We start from the raw sequence: 17,654 nt of genomic DNA on the forward strand, positions 1-17,654 counted from the left end.
TGTGATTAATGAAATTAGTCCTAATTCACAGGTGTTGCTAAGCACAAATGTCTGCAGAATAAAACACGTGATGTTAGTACATCACCTGAGGAATATAGAGGGGAGGTACATTTTCTGGCAGGCGCAGACAATCAGGCTGCAATTATGTGTCTCCACCTCATAACATGTTCTCGTCGATCCTCCTGTATCGTCATTTGTCTGAGAATTTCTGAATAAATGCTATGAAGTTCTGATGATCAACAGAGGGGGATTTAAAAAAAACAAAACAAAAAACCCCCCCGCCAATATCTGAAGACAAGATACCCTGTGGAAAGTGAGCTACAGCAACAGCTATTGCTGGCACGACACTGGTACCACAGACAGATAAACATATACAATCTATGTGTGTGTGTGTGTGTGTGTGTGTGTGTGTATGTGTATGTGTGTATATATAGTTAGTATGTGTATGTGTGTATATATAGTTAGTATGTGTATAGGTCATTGGCTCGGCTCCGGTCCGAACTTTGTTCTGCTTTATAATGAAGGAAGCAGTCAATAAAACTACAGTCCAATGGTTCCACAGAGCTGCAGCACAGAACGTTAGCTACGTCTAATGCTAAGCTAACAACTAACCAAACATTAGCTACAGCAGCTTTATGGGTACATCTAATGCTAAGCCAACAGCTAATCAAACATTAGCTACAGCAGCTGTGTAGATACATTTGATGTTAAGCTAGCAGCTAGCATCATATTAACCACAGCATATTAACCACAGCAACTGAATGGTACATCTAATGCTAAGCAAGCAGCTTAGCATTAGATGTACCATTCAGTTATGATCAGGTTAGCTACAGTAGCTGTATAAGCGCCACTAATACTAAGTTAGCAGCTAATAATATGTAGCTACCAGCTGAATGCGTAGTCCAACTAATGCTAGTTTAGCAGTTAGCATTAACTAGCATTTATTGCAGCTCTTGCCTTAAAATGAAATGACAGGAATTAAAGTTTAATGTCAACTGATGGGATAACTACAACTCCCAATGTGAGGACTACACCTCCCATGACCCCTCAGTGCTGCAGGACATCAGACAGACTCAGAGTTTTGATTCTTTATTGAACTTTTCACAGTTTGTCTCTTCGGGAACGTTGAGTTCAATGTTTGGTTTGTTGACAGGAAACAAGCTGATTCCTTCAGCCTCTGACATCATCAAACATGATGCCATACAGTGAAGGTTCAGGTCGTCATCATCAGGACTGTGACATCACAGAGCCAATCAATTAACTGATTAATCAATGAACTTACTGACAACAGAAAAACCAGAATGAAAGCTTCAGAGAACGAACATCTGAGGACATCGTTCTGATCACCTGATAATCAATAATCAATCTTTAATAATCAACTGTCAATAATCAATCATTAATAATCAATAATCAAACAGCAGATTTAAAGGATTACAGTTCCTCAATAATCAGAGCTGCTGTCAGTTTAAATCAGAAAGCAGCAGATCAGCTGTTAGCAGGAACCCAGAGGAACCCTGAGGAACCCCAGATCACCTTCATGTCTGTAGAACCCTGAAGAACGCAGCTTTAAAGTGAATCAGAGATTTAGAGTTCTGATAAATTCTGGCTTTAGTGTTTGATGCTGCAGCAAAAACCTTCAAGCTTCACGGTGTCCCTCTGAACTGGACCTCCAGCTGCAACACCTGCTGAGCTCTGGTAGCTCCTCCCCCTGCTCCTCCTCCTCCTTCAGAACTCGGGCAGCGTCTCGTCGTAGTCCATGATGCTCAGCTCGTGTCTCCTCTGGCGGACGGCCAGCGTCAGGTCTGGAGCTGCTATCCGCCCCGGAGGATCTGTCTGGGGGCTTCCAGCCAGGAGGGAGGCCTCCTCCTCCACCTCCTGACCCAGAGGAGGACTCCCCAGCTGGGCCTCCTCCTCCTCCTCTTGGCTCTGATTGGTCGGCTCCTCGTCCTCCTGCCTCTGATTGGCCGGTCTGAACAGCTGTCGCGCTCGCTGCTCCAGGAAGGAGCCGACGGCGAGGGGGGAGTCGATGGGGGAGGAGGAGCGGGAGGGGAGGAGGGGGGAGGAGGACAGCGCCTCCACGGTGCCGTTCAGAATCCCCACAGCAGAGGAGGGGCGGGGCCTGTTGCCCTGAGCGACGGGGAGGGCGACGCTGCCGTCGTCGGGCCTGAGGAGAGAGAGATGACATCACATTATCCTCACTTCTGATTGGACGTTTAAAGTCAGGAGTCTGACTGATCACCTGCTGCCGTCGTTCAGGTGAGTCTGACTGTACAGGTGAAGCATCTCCGTCTGCAGCGTCTGATTGGCTCTCCTCAGAGCGACACAGCGGCTGTCAGAGGCCAAGAGCTCCGCCCTAAACAAACAAACAAACAAACAAACAGTGAGGGTAGACTTTTCCTTTGCAGCAGTTCTTCACTGAAATAAAACCTCTTGAACCTCGATGGAACCAGAACTAGTGTCTCCTCAGACCTCTAGATCCTCAGTCATCAGGTCCTGGAGATGGAAGGAGCTTCAGGAGGTTCTCGAAACGTCTTCCAGAGCCTCCAGCTGGTTCCTCCTGAAGCTCCAACCATCTCCTCATCCTGTAGATGTTCTTCTACTTCCATGTAATCTCTCCAGTCTTTTCCTCTCTACTGAGTAGATGATTAGCAGGTTAGCATGTTAGCTGGTTACCTGGTTAATGGGCTAGCTGGTTAGCAGGTTAGCATGTTATCTGGTTAATGTTAGCATGTTAGCTTGTTAGCATGTTAGTTGCTTAATGGCCTAGCTGGTTAGCTGGATAATTCGTTAGCAGGTTAGCATGTTAGCTGGTTACCTGGTTAATGGGCTAGCTGATTAGCAGGTTAGCATGTTAGCTGGTTACCTGGTTAATGGGCTATGTGGTTAACTGGTTAGCATGTTAGCTGGTTAATGGCCTAGCTGGTTAGCATGTTAGCTGGTTACCTAGTTAATGGGTTAGCAGTTTAGCATGTTAGCTGGTTACCTGGTTAATGGGCTAGCTGGTTAGCATGTTAGCTAGTTACCTGGTTAATGGACTATCTGGTTAGTAGGTTAGCTGGTTAGCTGGTTAATGGGCTAGCTGATTAGCATGTTAGCTGGTTAATGGGCTAGCTGGTTAGCATGTTAGCTGGTTAGCATTTTAGCTGGTTACCTGGTTAATGGCCTAACTGGTTAGCAGGTTAGCTGGTTACCTGTTTAATAGGCTAGCTGGTTAGCATGTTAGCAGGTTAGCTTGTTAGCAGGTTAGCATGTTAGCAGTAATCAGGACTCTGACCTGCTCTGGGTCTTGGTGTCCTGCAGCAGCTTCTTCTGTTCCTGGATCAGCTGGTCTTTCTTGCTCAGGTGTGTCTCCAGCTCAGAGATCCTGTGATTGGCTGCTTCCAGCTTCTGTCTCAGCTGGACGTCGCTGTCCTTCAGCCTCTGGTAGTCTTTACCCACAGTGCATTGCAGCATGGATGCCTCCTACACCACACACAGCAAGGTTAAACATGGCTGGTTCTGGTCGGGTTCTGTTGACCTGGAACAGCTGGGTTGTGGTCGCGTTTTGTAGACCCGGACCAGCTGGGTCTGGTTAGGTTCTGTAGACCCAGACCAGCTGCTGCTTGTGGTTCTGATCCAGATCTACATCCAGGTTCACGTTTTTAGTATTTCCTGTCTCGCTCAATATTTAAAGTTCATTTAGAACATTTGTCTGATTTAGTTCCTGCTGTAGTTTTACTGGAACCTTCCAGTAACAAACCCAGTTCTACTGGTTCTGCTGGTTCTGTAGAACTGTTGGGTACATCTAATGTTAAGCTCGCAGCTAGCATTATATTAGCTACAGGAGCTGTGTGGGTACATCTAATGCTAAGCTAGCAGCTAGCATTATATTAGCTACAGGAGCTGTGTGGGAACGTCTAATGCTAAGCAAGCAGCTAGCATTACATTAGCCACAGCAGCTGTGTAGGTAGTACATCTAATGCTAAGCTAGCCGATAGTATTACAATAGCTACAGCAGCTGTGTGGGTACATCTAATGGTAATCTAGCAGCTAGCATTACATTAGCTAAAGCCGCAGTGTGGGTACAGCTAATGCTAAGCTAGCAGCTAGCATTATATTAGCTACAGCAGCTGTGTGGGAACATCTAATGCTAAGCTAGCAGCTAGCATTACATTAGCTACACCACCTGTGTGGGTACATCTAATGCTAAGCTAGCAGCTAGCATTACATTAGCTACAGCAGCTGTGTACGCAGATTTATTTTAAAACTAGTAATTATTATCCTGTGGAACCTTCCAGTATCAGGTTCTGGTTCTGCTGGTTCTACTGGTTCTACTGGTTTTGTTTGGTTTGGTTCTGTCTGGTTCTGCCTGGTTCTACTGGTTTTGTCTGGTTCTTTGTGGTTCTGTCTGGTTCTACTGGTTCTCTGTAGTTCTCTGTAGTTCTGTGTGGTTCTACTGGTTCTGCTGGTTTCATGTGGTTCTGTGTGGTTCTGTGTAGTTCTGTGTGGTTCTGTGTGGTTCTGCCTGGTTCTACTGGTTCTGTCTGATTCTGTCTGGTTCTACTGGTTTTGTTAGTTCTGTGTGGTTCTGTGTGATTTTGTCTGGTTCTGCTGGTTCCGTCTGGTTCTACTGGTTCTGTGTGAGGTTCTTACGGAACAGCGCTGCGTCTCTCCTCCCTCCAGGTGTTCTGTCAGAAACCGGTTGGTTTCTCTGAGCAGAACCAGTTGCTGGTTCTGGAGGAACATCTGCTGCTGCAGCTGTTGGCTGCTGCTCAGCTGCAACACAGAACACAGAGATCAGCTGCGGGAGGAGAACCTCTGCTGATGGTTCTACTCCTGAAGGAACCAAACAGGATGCAAGAATTCTGTCATGTTGATGATTTTTAAAGGAAACATCTTCAGAGCTTCAGCCAATCAGAATCCTCCTCACCTTGAGTGACAGCTGGGTCAGCTGGTGCTCAGCATTATACGCCTTGTTATTGGCTCTCTGAAGCTCCGCCTCCACGTCCCTCAGTCTGCTCTGACACTCCTGAAGCTCACTCTGAAACAGCCAATCACAGTGCAGAATGAAGATGTGTTATTGTTGTGTGTACAGACGTGGACAAAATTGTTGGTACCCCTGGGTTAATGAAAGAAAAACCCACAATGGTCACAAAAATAATTTGAATCTGACAAAAGTAATAATAAATAAAAATTCTATGAAAATTAACCAATGAAAATCATACATTGCTTTTGAACTGTGGTTCAACAGAATTATTTTAAAAAAATAAACTCATGAAACAGGCCTGGACAAAAATGATGGTACCCCTAGAAAACACTGAAAATAATGTGAGTATAGGGATCTCTTACATCAAGGTGTGTCCTCTAATTAGCATCACAGGTGTCTACAAACTTGTAATCAGTCAGTCGGCCTATTTATAGGGTTACAGTACTCACTGTGCTGTTTGGTGACATGGTGTGTATCACACTAAACATGGACCAGAGGAAGCCAAGGAGAGAGTTGTCTCAGGAGATTAGAAAGAAAATTATAGACCAGCATGTTAAAGGTAAAGGCTAGAAGACCATCTCCAAGCAGCTTGATGTTCTGTGACTACAGTTGCACATATTATTCAGAAATTTAAGATCCATGGGACTGTAGCCAACCTCCCTGGACGTGGCTGCAGGAGGAAAACTGATGACAAATGGAAGAGACGGATAATAGGAATGATAAGAAAAGAGCCCAGAACAACCTCTAAAGACATTAAAGGTGAACTCCAAGGTCAAGCTACATCAGTGTCAGATCGCACCATCCGTCGTTGTTTGATCCAAAGTGGACTTCATGGGAGACGACCAAGGAGGACACCATTGTTGAAAACAAATCATAAAAAAGCCAGACTGGAATTTGCCAAACTGCATGTTGACAAACCGTAAAGCTTCTGGGAGAATGTCCTATGGACAGACGAGACAAAACTGGAACTTTTTGGCACATCAGCTCTATGTTCACAGATGCAGAAATGAAGCATATGAAGAAAAGAACACTGTCCCTACTGTGGAACATGGAGGAGGTTCTGTTATGTTCTGGGGCTGCTTTGCTGCATCTGGTACAGGGTGTCTGGAATCTGTGCAGGTACAATGAAATCTCATGACTATCAAGGTATTCTAGAGAGAAATGTGCTGCCCAGTGTCAGAAAGCTTGGTCTCAGTTGCAGGTCATGGGTCTTGCAACAGGATAATGAGCCAAAACACACAGCTAAAAACAGCCAAGAATGGCTAAGAGGAAAACATTGGACTATTCTGAAGTGGCCTCTATGAGCCCTGATCTAAATCCTATTGAACATCTGTGGAAGGAGCTGAAACATGGTGTCTGGACAAGGAACCTTCAAACCTGAGACAACTGGAGCAGTCTGCTGATGAGGAGTGGACCAGAATACCTGCTGAGAGGTGCAGAAGTCTCACTGACAGTTACACAAATGCTTTGATTGCAGTGATTGCCTCAAAAGGTTGTGCAACAAAATATTAAGTTAAGGATACCATCATTTTTGTCCAGGCCTGTTTCATGGGTTCATTTTTTAAAATAATTCTGTTGAACCATGGTTCAAAAGCAATGTCTGATTTTCATTGGTTAATTTTCATAGAATTTTTATTTATTATTACTTTTGTCAGATTCAAATTATTTCTGTGACCATTGTGGGTTTTTCTTTCATTAACCGAGGGGTACCAAATATTTTGTCCATGTGTGTATATCACTGTGTGTGTGCGTGTCTCTGGTTGTGTGTGCGTGTGTACCTGCAGTCTCTGTGTGTGTCTCTGCTCCTCCTGCTGCTGCTGCTCCAGGTGTGTGTTGTGTGTCTGCAGCTGCTGGATGTGTGTGTTCGTGTCCATCAGCAGCTGTGAGCTCCGTCTCTGTTCTTCTTCTAAACTCGTCTTCAGACTCCGGATCTCATCGTCCTGAATGGAGAGCAGCTCCCTCTGCAGGAGGAGCAGAGAACAGTCAGAGCAGAACAACAGTCAGAGCAGAAAAACAGTCAGAGCAAAGAACAGTCAGAGCAAAGAACAGCCAGAGCAAAGAACAGCCAAAGCAGAACAACAGACAGATCAAAGAACAGTCAGAACAGAACAACAGTCAGTGCAAAGAACAGTCAGAGCAAAGAACAGCCAGAGCAGAGAACAGTCAGAGCAGAACAACAGTCAGAGCAAAGAACAGTCAGAGCAAAGAACAGCCAGAGTAAAGAACAGCCAGAGCAAAGGACAACAGAGCAAAGAACAGTCAGAGCAGAACAACAGACAGATCAAAGAACAGTCAGAACAGAACAGTCAGAGCAAAGAAAAGTCAGCAAAGAACAGTCAGAGCAGAACAACTGTAAGAGCAGAAAAACAGTCAGAGCAGAAAAAAAAGTCAGAGCAAAGACCAGTCAGAGCAAAGGACAACAGTCAGAGCAAACAACAGTCAGAGCAGAACAACAGTCAGTGCAAAGAACAGTCAGAGCAAAGAACAGTCAGAGCAAAGGACAACAGTCAGAGCAAAGAACAGTCAGAGCAGAACAACAGTCAGAGCAAAGAACAGTCAGAGCAAAGAACAACAGTCAGAGCAAAGAAAAGTCAGCAAAGAACAGTCAGAGCAGAACAACTGTAAGAGCAGAGAACAGTCAGAGCAGAACAACAGTCAGTGCAAAGAACAGTCAGAGCAGAACAACAGTCAGAGCAAAGAACAGTCAGAGCAGAGAACAGTTAGAGCAAAGAACTGTCAGAGCAGAACAACAGTCAGAGCAAAGAACTGTCAGAGCAGAACAACAGTCAGAGCAGAACAACAGTCAGACCAAAGAACAGTCAGAGCAGAAGAACAGTTGGAACAGAACAACAGCCAGAACAAAGAACAGTCAGAGCAGAACAACAGTCAGAGCAGAACAACAGTCGGACCAGAACAATAGTCAGAACAGAAAACAGTCAGAGCAAAGAACAGTCAGAGCAGAACAACAGTCAGAGCAAAGAACAGTCAGAGCAAAGGACAACAGTCACAGCAAAGAACAGTCAAAGCAAAGAACAGTCACAGCAAAGGACAGTCAGAGCAGAACAACAGTCAGAGCACAGAACAGTCAGAGCAAAGAACAGTCAGAGCAAAGAACAGTCAGAGCAAAGAACAGTCAGAGCAAAGGACAACAGTCAGAGCAAAGAACAGTCAGAGCAGAACAACAGTCAGAGCAAAGAACAGTCAGAGCAGAGAACAGTCAGAGCAAAGGACAACAGTCAGAGCAAAGAAAAGTCAGCAAAGAACAGTCAGAGCAGAACAACAGTCAGAGCAAAGAACAGTCAGAGCAGCGGAAGCAGGAGGCTGGAGTGGGCGGGGTCGGGACAGCCTGTTACCATGGCGACGCTGTCCTCCTCCAGCGCTGTGGCGTTGATGACTCTTCGCAGCAGCCGGCGGTTCCTGATGGCGTGCTGCTGACGCTTGAAACGCTCGTACTGCAGCTGGCTGTGGACCAATAGGAGCTGACTCCTCACACACTGGAGCTCCTCCCCCTGGGCGGGGCCTGGACACACAGAGTACACTAAGTACACACGGTTTTGTGCCTTCTGAACGTCAGGCAGATGGCGCTTTAGTCGGGTTAGAACCAGGCAGAACGTCACATTAAAGGCTCTAAACTCAAGCAGGAACATGAAGCTTTAAACTTTAACCTGAAATGTTCCACCTGAGGAACATCTCCAGCTGACAGAACCTCAGAACCAATGAAACTACGTGATCTGGTTCTCTGATGTGTTAATGAGGTTACCAGGGAACAGGTGAACAAGTGAACAGGTGAGTCCTCTCAGTTAGTTCAGGTACCTTTGGTTCTCATGCTCTGCTGTTTACCTCCAGAGAGACTTCGATCCCCCAACTTAGAACCTGCAGAGAACCTGAACCACAAGATCAGAGTTCACTCATTAATATTCACTCATTAATATTCATTCATTAATATTCACTCAGTCCCGCCCCTTGCCGTACTAACGCTGCCTCCTGATTGGCCGGTCTCACCTCCTGCTCCGGTACTGGTGGGCGTCGTGTCCGTGGACGATCAGTTGATCCAGAACCTTCAGGGGGGAGACCAGTTCCTCCCCCTCGACTCCTCCCCCCTGCTCCCCCCCCGCCCTCTGCAGGGCCTCCTGCAGGAAACACTGAGGTTATTGATCATTCAATTCAATTTTATTTATATAGCGCCAATTACAGTCAAATTGTCTCAAGACGCTTTACAGAACCCATATGCCTGAACCCCAGAGCAGCCCTAAGGAGACAGTGATCATTGAGGTTATTGATCACTGATGTTATTGATCACTGAGGTTATTGATAATTGAGGTTATTGATCAGCGATCATTGATCCTCGGTTTACCTGCGTCTTCTTCTCCACAAACAGCGAGGCGGCACGAGGCAGAGCCAGCTCAAACAGCTGATCATACGGAGGGGCGGGGCCAGACAGGCCGTCCAATGATAGGGTGTGAGGAGGGGTGAGGCAGGGGGGAGGGGGGACTGATGAGTCATCATGACAGGGAGTGGAGGTGAGGGGGCGGGGCTCTTGGGAGGTGAGGGGGTGGGGCTCTGAGGAGCGGGGAGGTAGCTCCAGTTGAAGATCTGGACACAAACAGAGAAGAAGAGAATCAACCTGCAGTGACATTACCAATCAATCAAAAAGTTTTGGTACTTTTTGTGGTAGTTCTGGAACTTTTTATGGTGATTTTGGTACTTTTTGTGGTAATTTTGGTGTTTTCAGTGGTATTTTTAGTACTTTTTGTGGTAATGTTGGCACTTTTAGTGGTAGTTCTGGTGTTTTAGTGGTAGTTTGGTACTTTTTGTGGTAATTTTGGTACTTTTAGTAGTAGTTTTCAATGTTCCCATCATTTTTCTGCCCATTTAGTTTTGAAACATATCAGCTGATCAGCTCACCTTCTCTGCTGCTGCTGATGACATCACCGCGGGCTCTCTCCTGCCTCTCCCTGATTGGCTGCTTCCCCTGTGAGGAGACAGACAAAAGCTTTACCTGCTGCCTCACAACCACTTGCAGCAGCTGAACATCAGCTGATCTCACCTGGCTGTCAGGAGGCGGGACAACATCAGGGGGCGGAGCTACAGGGATGGAGACTGATGACCTCACACCTGGAGACACACACAGGGTTTCAACACACACCCACACACACACACACACACACACACACACACACACACGCACACAGGCTGAGGTTATCTCACCTGAGATGGAGGTGCACCTGTTCAGGGGGGCGGAGCCTGTAGAAGCAGGTTCAGGTGGAGGCGTCGACAGACCACAGTGGGAGGAGGGGCTCCATGTGACATCAGCCTACAGACACAGAGACAGGTGTGTTACCTGAATGTGGGAGGAGCTGAGGGACAGGTGTGTTACCTGAATGTGGGAGGGGCTGAGGGACAAGCGTGTTACCTGAATGTGGGAGGAGTTGAGGGACAGGTGGGCTGGACGTCCTGTGAACAGAAAGGTGTGAGGTCATTAGGTCGTTCAGGTGAGCTGGGATGAAGGTAAACCATCTCAGAGCAGAACACACCTGAGGACGCGCAGGTGTGTTCAGGTTCTCCTGACTCACCTGAGCTGCTGGGAGCGTCTGAGCTGCAGGTGAGCTCCAGGTGAGGCAGTGAGGAGGAGCTCAGATCTTCCTCACAGGACGACTCTAGAGGATCCAGAGACACTCGAGAACATTCGATCACGATGTCATGGACTTCATAACACCTCCACCTGAGAACCAATCAATCAATCAATCAATCAATCAATCAATCAATCAATCAATCAATCAATCAATCAATCAATCAATCGTGACTGCTGCTGATCACCTCTTCTATGGACTTCAAGGTCCTGGAATATTCTAAATAAGACTAAACTTCAAAACTGGAAGCAGGAAAGGAGAACGTCCCCTGGAGAGAGTTCTAGAGTAGACCTACCCACAACTGGAGAAAGTTCTAGAGTAGACCTACCAACAACTGGAGAAAGTTCTAGAGTAGACCTACCAATAACTGGAGAAAGTTCTAGAGTAGACCTACCAACAACTGGAGAAAGTTCTAGAGTAGACCTACCCACAACTGGAGAAAGTTCTAGAGTAGACCTACCCACAACTGGAGAAGGTTCTAGAGTAGACCTACCAACAACTGAAGAAAGTTCTTGAGTAGACCTGTCGGTAGGTTTTATGTTGTGAAGTGAGGAACTGAGCAGCTGCAGGTTCTGGTTCTGGACTCACCTGGACGGGTCCAGTTCATAGTCCTGAGTCCCGGTGACCAGTTCTGGATGAACCCGGACGTGTTCTAACATCGGCTGGAGGACAGACAGGTAGAGAGACAGACAGGTAGACAGACAGACACCTGGATTCATTAGTCAGCCGATCAGGAGGCAGCAGAGACATTCAGGTGTTTAATGGATTCAGCAGTTTTTCATCAAACTGAACCAGAGTCCATTTAAGAACCTTATTCAGTTCTAGTGGTTCTGTACTAGTGTATACTGGTGCTCTGACCTTCACCACCTCCTGGAAGGTGTCCAGGTTCTCCTTCATGCTGTAGTGGAGCCTCAGGTAGGAGATGAAGTTACAGGGGAACATCCCATAGAGACGGTGGAACAGAGAGTACACACCTGCATGCAGGTGCACCAGGTGAACCACGGGCACATGACCTGCAGGAGACAGCAGGCAGCCAATCAGAACACAGCAGGCAGCCAACCAGAACACAGCAGGCAGCCAATCAGAACACAGGACCACGTCTGTATGTGGTTCTGTCCCAGATGTTCTGTCCCAGATGTTTTGTCCTAGATGTTCTCCTCGGTTCTCACCAGGGTTCCTGAAGCTCCAGGAGGCGAGTCGTCCGAACACGTCGAAGAAGTCATAGATGTGCTGCTTCCCGGCCTGAGGGATCATCGGCAGCAGAGTGATGAGGACCAGAACCCCGGAGATCAGAACCACGATGTCACTGTCCGTCTGCAGCACAACCAGCAGCCAATCAGAACGCAGAACACGATAGTTATCTGTAGTTTACCTCAGTACTTGCGAGAACCCGACACAGTGCAGGACTCTGCGGTGAAAGTGGAGACATGCGGTGGTGGTGTATTTGCGATGATTAAATTAAAAAAAAATAAAAATTTAAAGGAGCGGTGGCTGGGATTTTAGAATGAATGTAGAGGAAACCCTGTATCTGGTACTAGTATTACTGTGTATCAATACTAGTACTCTGTGTACTACTACTACTGTGTACTACTACTACTCTGTACTACTACTACTGTAGTGTACTACTACTACAGTGTACTACTACTCCAGCGTACGTCTACTCCAGCATACTACTACTACTGTGTACTGCTACTCCAGCTACTACTACTCCAGCGTACTACTACTACAGTGTACTGCTACTACAGTGTACTACTACTCCAGCGTACTACTACTACAGCGTACTACTACTACAGCGTACTGCTACTACAGTGTACTACTTCTCCAGCGTACTACTACTACAGCGTACTACTACTCCAGCGTACTACTACTATTGTGTACTACTACTCCAGCGTACTACTTCTCCAGCATACTACTACTACAGTGTACTGCTACTACAGTGTACTACTACTCCAGCATACTACTATTACAACGTACTGTTACTACAGCGTACTACTACTCCAGCGTACTACTACTCCAGCGTACTACTACTACACTGTACTACTACTCCAGCGTACTACTACTCCAGCGTACTACTACTACAGCGTACTACTACTACTGCGTACTACTACTACAGTGTACTACTACTACTGCGTACTACTACTCCAGCGTACTACTACTCCAGCCTACTTCTACTACACTGTACTACTACTCCAGCGTACGACTACTCCAGCATACTACTACTACTGTGTACTACTACTACAGCGTACTACTACTACACTGTACTACTACTCCAGCGTACTACTACTCCAGCGTACTACTACTACAGTGTACTACTACTACTGCGTACTACTACTCCAGCGTACTACTACTCCAGCGTACTACTACTACACTGTACTACTACTCCAGCGTACAACTACTCCAGCATACTACTACTACTGTGTACTACTACTACAGCGTACTACTACTACACTGTACTACTACTCCAGCGTACTACTACTCCAGCGTACTACTACTACTGCGTACTACTACTCCAGTGTACCTTGAGGCAGCGCAGCAGGGAGGCCAGCAGGGCCGAGCGGCTCATGTGATGAACCCAGGGAGGCTGCTTCCTGATCAGGTGACCCAGCAGAGTGAGACCGGCCAATCGGCTTCCAGGTCTGCTGAGGGACTCATTCAGCTTCTCCAGCAGCAGCTGATCACAATCACACGACAGTCAAACATCTGACTACACCTGCATCTAGACTACACCTGGACTACACCTGGACTATACCTGGGACCACTAAACCTGGACTACACCTGAACTACTACACCTGGACTATACCTGGGACCACTAAACCTGGACTACACCTGAACTACTAAACCTGGACTACACCTGAACTACTACACCTGGACTATACCTGGGACCACTAAACCTGGACTACACCTGAACTACTACACCTGGACTATACCTGGGACCACTAAACCTGGACTACACCTGAACTACTACACCTGGACTATACCTGGGACCACTAAACCTGGACTACACCTGAACTACTAAACCTGGACTACACCTGAACTACTACACCTGGACTATACCTGGGACTACTAGACCTGGACTACACCTGAACTACTAAACCTGGACTACACCTGAAATACTAAACCTGGACTATACCTGGGACTACTAAACCTGGACTACACCTGAAATACTAAACCTGGACTACACCTGAACTACTACACCTGGACTATACCTGGGACTACTAAACCTGGACTACACCTGAACTATTACACCTGGACTATACCTGGGACTACTAAACCTGGACTACGCCTGGACTATACCTGGGACCATTAAACCTGGACTACACCTGAACTACTACACCTGGACTACACCTGGACTACACCTGGACTATACCTGGGACTACTAAACCTGGACTACACCTGAAATACTCAACCTGGACTACTACACCTGGACTACTGCACCTGGACTACATCTGGACTATCCTGGACTACACCTGGCCTACACCTTTGTAGTTCAGGGCGACATACTGTTCACCTTGTGATGAGGCTCTCTGATGGAGGACAGGAGGAAAACCACCTGAGGGGACGAGGAGTCCAGGTAATGTTCCACCAGACAGGAGAGGACAGCACCACCTCTGTCTGGGAGGACAAACTACAGCTCAGATCAGGTAGACAGGTAAGGACAGGTGAGTGCAGGTAAGAGCAGACAGAGACAGGTAGAAGCAGGCTAGAGACAGACAGGTGAGCTCACCTGTACTCAGCTGCTGGTTGACTGCTGCTCTCACTTGCTCCGCCTCCTGCAGCTCTGAACTGTCCAATGAGAGCAGGAGCTCATTGATGCTCACCTGCTCCTTGGACATGATAAACACCTGGACACAGTCAGAGTACACCTTAAGCTATCATTAATGGAACATTAGCTCAACCTGAAGCTAATGTTAATGGAACATTAGCTCAACCTGAAGCTAACGTTAATGGAACATTAACTCAACCTGAAGCTAAAGCTAATGGAACATTAACTCAACCTGAAGCTAACGTTAATGGAACATTAGCTCAACCTGAAGCTAATGTTAATGGAACATTAGCTCAACCTGAAGCTAACGTTAATGGAACATTAACTCAACCTGAAGCTAAAGCTAATGGAACATTAACTCAACCTGAAGCTAACGTTAATGGAACATTAACTCAACCTGAAGCTAACGTTAATGGAACATTAGCTCAACCTGAAGCTAATGTTAATGGAACATTAACTCAACCTGAAGCTAACGTTAATGGAACATTAGCTCAACCTGAAGCTAATGTTAATGGAACATTAACTCAACCTGAAGCTAAAGCTAATGGAACATTAACTCAACCTGAAGCTAAAGCTAATGGAACATTAACTCAACCTGAAGCTAACGTTAATGGAACATTAGCTCAACCTGAAGCTAATGTTAATGGAACATTAACTCAACCTGAAGCTAATGTTAATGGAATGTTAGCTCAACCTGAAGCTAAAGCTAATGGAACATTAACTCAACCTGAAGCTAAAGCTAATGGAACATTAACTCAACCTGAAGCTAACGTTAATGGAACATTAGCTCAACCTGAAGCTAATGTTAATGGAACATTAACTCAACCTGAAGCTAAAGCTAATGGAACATTAACTCAACCTGAAGCTAACGTTAATGGAACATTAACTCAACCTGAAGCTAATGTTAATGGAACGTTAGCTCAACCTGAAACTAACGTTAATCTAACATTAACTCAACCTGAAGCTAATGTTAATGGAATGTTAGCTCAACCTAAAGCTAACGTTAATCTAACATTAACTCAACCTTAAGCTAATGTTAATGGAACACTAACTCAACCTGAAGCTAACGTTAATCTAACATTAACTAAACCTGAAGCTAATGTTAATGGAACATTAACTCAACCTGAAGCTAACGTTAATCTAACATTAACTCAACCTGAAAGTAATGTTAATGGATCATTAGCTCAACCTAAAACTAACGTTAATATAACATTAACTCAACCTGAAGCTAATGTTAATGGAGCATTAACTCAACCTGAAGCTAACGTTAATGGAACATTAACTCAACCTGAAGCTAACGTTAATGGAACGTTAGCTCAACCTGAAGCTAACGTTAATCTAACATTAAGTCAACCTGAAGCTAATGTTAATGGAACATTAACTCAACCTGAAGCTAACATTAATGGAACATTAACTCAACCTGAAGCTAACGTTAATCTAACATTAACTCAACCTGAAGCTAACGGCTCCACAGGTCACACGACCACTTTGGAAACGTTATTAACAGTATAAACTGATGATTCTATGATGTTTATTATATAAAATATAAAAATAGTTTAACTTTTAAATGTAATAATTGCTTATAGATTTATGGGAAGTAAAACCTCTGTTCTGTTAACGGATTCTTGATGTGAAGCTTCTGATTGGAGGTTCGGCTTCGGTTCTGATTGGATGAGAATAGTGCCGCTGTGTTGCGTAATCTCCCTCTGATGTCACAGCTGTTACGTTGTGTTATTTACACACTAAAGTGATCACTGCATGATTCATTTACATTAATAGATACTCTACTGAAAGATATTGTCATAATAAACTATTTCTTCTTCCGCTTAAAGTCTCCGGTTACTGCAGAACTGCTGCTGCGTTCAGGGAACCTCGGAGGAGGAAACTCTGACCCCATATGACTTTACTTTTGGTCCAAAGTCGGAGGAACGACTTTCTTTCTGCTTTTCTACAAACAGGAGGCGATCATTCAGAGACACCGGTTATTAAACTGAACAAACTGAAGAGAAAAAGAAGCTAACGGTCCGTTAGCTGCAGCTCTACATATTAACGGGCTGAAATAACGGGAGGTGCGTTCCCTTGGAGGTCACTGAGCAGCTGTCGGTTCAGAATCACGCTGAGAAACTTCACCGACTTTACCGGAGAAATCCCGGCAGGACACCGGTATTTACGGGGACTTTTCCTGCTCCGGTTATAAAAACTCCGATTCCTCCTGAATGCAGCACGAAGTTCAGCTGGAAGCTAACAGTTAGCATGCTAAGCTAACAGCCGAGCCGTCGCTACCCTGGTGTCCGGTCGGAAGGGCGGCAGACAGAGCGGGTGTTTCTGCCGCCTCTCTGCCGGTGACCGAGCACCGGAGCCGCTCCGGGAGTGGACGGAGCTCCGGTGAGTCGGAGCTGCTCTCGGTTACCTTCACACCTGTTGATCCGAGCGAAGACCGGCCATGTCAACTTGACGGGCCCCGCCCACCGCCGGAACCCGACACCTCTGGCTGCTGTCAGCCGCGAGACGTTCAGGCCGCGGCGGGAAAATAATCTCCGATTTAAGTTAACGGAGAGACTGTGTCTGTAACCGGCTGCTCACACCGGGCAGTTTACCGGGAAACATCGAGAGATTACCGTCTGAGGTCTCTCGGTAACGGAGCGGACTAACGGAGGGAGGGATGTAAACAGCAGCTCAGTGGTGGATGTAAACTCCGAGGGTCCGTTAAGGTGACAGCGCTGACTGTTGAAGCAGTTTAAAGAGAAAAAACTGAACTTTGAGTCAGAAAAGCAACAAAAACCAACCCTAAATCCTCCCAGACCGCAGAAGCACTGTTTAACCTTTACTGGGTTCTTATTCTCTGATTCCCTGGAGCTGATTTAATCTGAAAATATTGAGATAATAATCATTATTACAGATGTAGTAACTTATTAAATTAATCATTATTATAAATATAGTACCGTTATTACATTCATTAATAATTTTTATAAATATAACAGAGTTTTTACCTTTACTGCTGTTTACAATATTATAATCTGTCATAAGAAAATTATTTAACATGAAGGTGATAATAATAAAATATTAATAATGAGTGTTACTGTGTCTGTGTCTATATGTATGTTTTTACCAGCTCTGTGTGTCTATATTTGTGTGTTTTTAGCAGCTGTGTGTTTTCTCACTCTTCTGATGATTAAAACTCTTATCGCCCCGCTGAGCTAAGACCAGTGAAGCAGACGTGAACCACGGTTTGAAGCCGACAGTTTCCGATCGCTGCTGATCACTGATCAATAATCACCAATCAGAACCAGCAGCA

The 17,654-nt window shown here is 45.8% G+C and overlaps 1 protein-coding gene across 5 annotated transcripts; it reads right to left on the bottom strand.

The window, feature by feature from the left end:
• Positions 1-1,073: 1,073 nt before the first annotated feature.
• Positions 1,074-16,924, bottom strand: tsc1a (TSC complex subunit 1a). Of its 5 annotated transcripts, none has more exons than XM_055011406.1 (22): positions 16,770-16,924; positions 14,321-14,438; positions 14,105-14,208; positions 13,115-13,267; positions 11,766-11,910; positions 11,455-11,609; positions 11,185-11,258; positions 10,540-10,688; positions 10,380-10,420; positions 10,175-10,280; positions 10,014-10,081; positions 9,872-9,938; positions 9,321-9,559; positions 8,969-9,096; positions 8,807-8,850; positions 8,320-8,486; positions 6,745-6,927; positions 4,910-5,020; positions 4,633-4,755; positions 3,275-3,462; positions 2,240-2,353; positions 1,074-2,164 (listed from the first exon to the last, which is right to left on the bottom strand). In XM_055011406.1, exons 2-22 carry the CDS (start codon positions 14,427-14,429, stop codon positions 1,726-1,728), a joined length of 2,907 nt encoding a protein of 968 aa, XP_054867381.1. In that variant the 5' UTR covers positions 14,430-14,438; positions 16,770-16,924; the 3' UTR covers positions 1,074-1,725. The 5 variants fall into 5 exon arrangements, with proteins under 5 accessions (XP_054867381.1, XP_054867377.1, XP_054867379.1 ...); XM_055011402.1 differs by having other exon boundaries at positions 8,780-8,850; XM_055011404.1 differs by having other exon boundaries at positions 8,780-8,850; positions 16,643-16,780.
• Positions 16,925-17,654: the final 730 nt, after the last annotated feature.

The sequence above is a fragment of the Amphiprion ocellaris genome, chromosome 6 (assembly GCF_022539595.1).
Source record: "Amphiprion ocellaris isolate individual 3 ecotype Okinawa chromosome 6, ASM2253959v1, whole genome shotgun sequence".
Taxonomy (NCBI): domain Eukaryota; kingdom Metazoa; phylum Chordata; class Actinopteri; family Pomacentridae; genus Amphiprion; species Amphiprion ocellaris.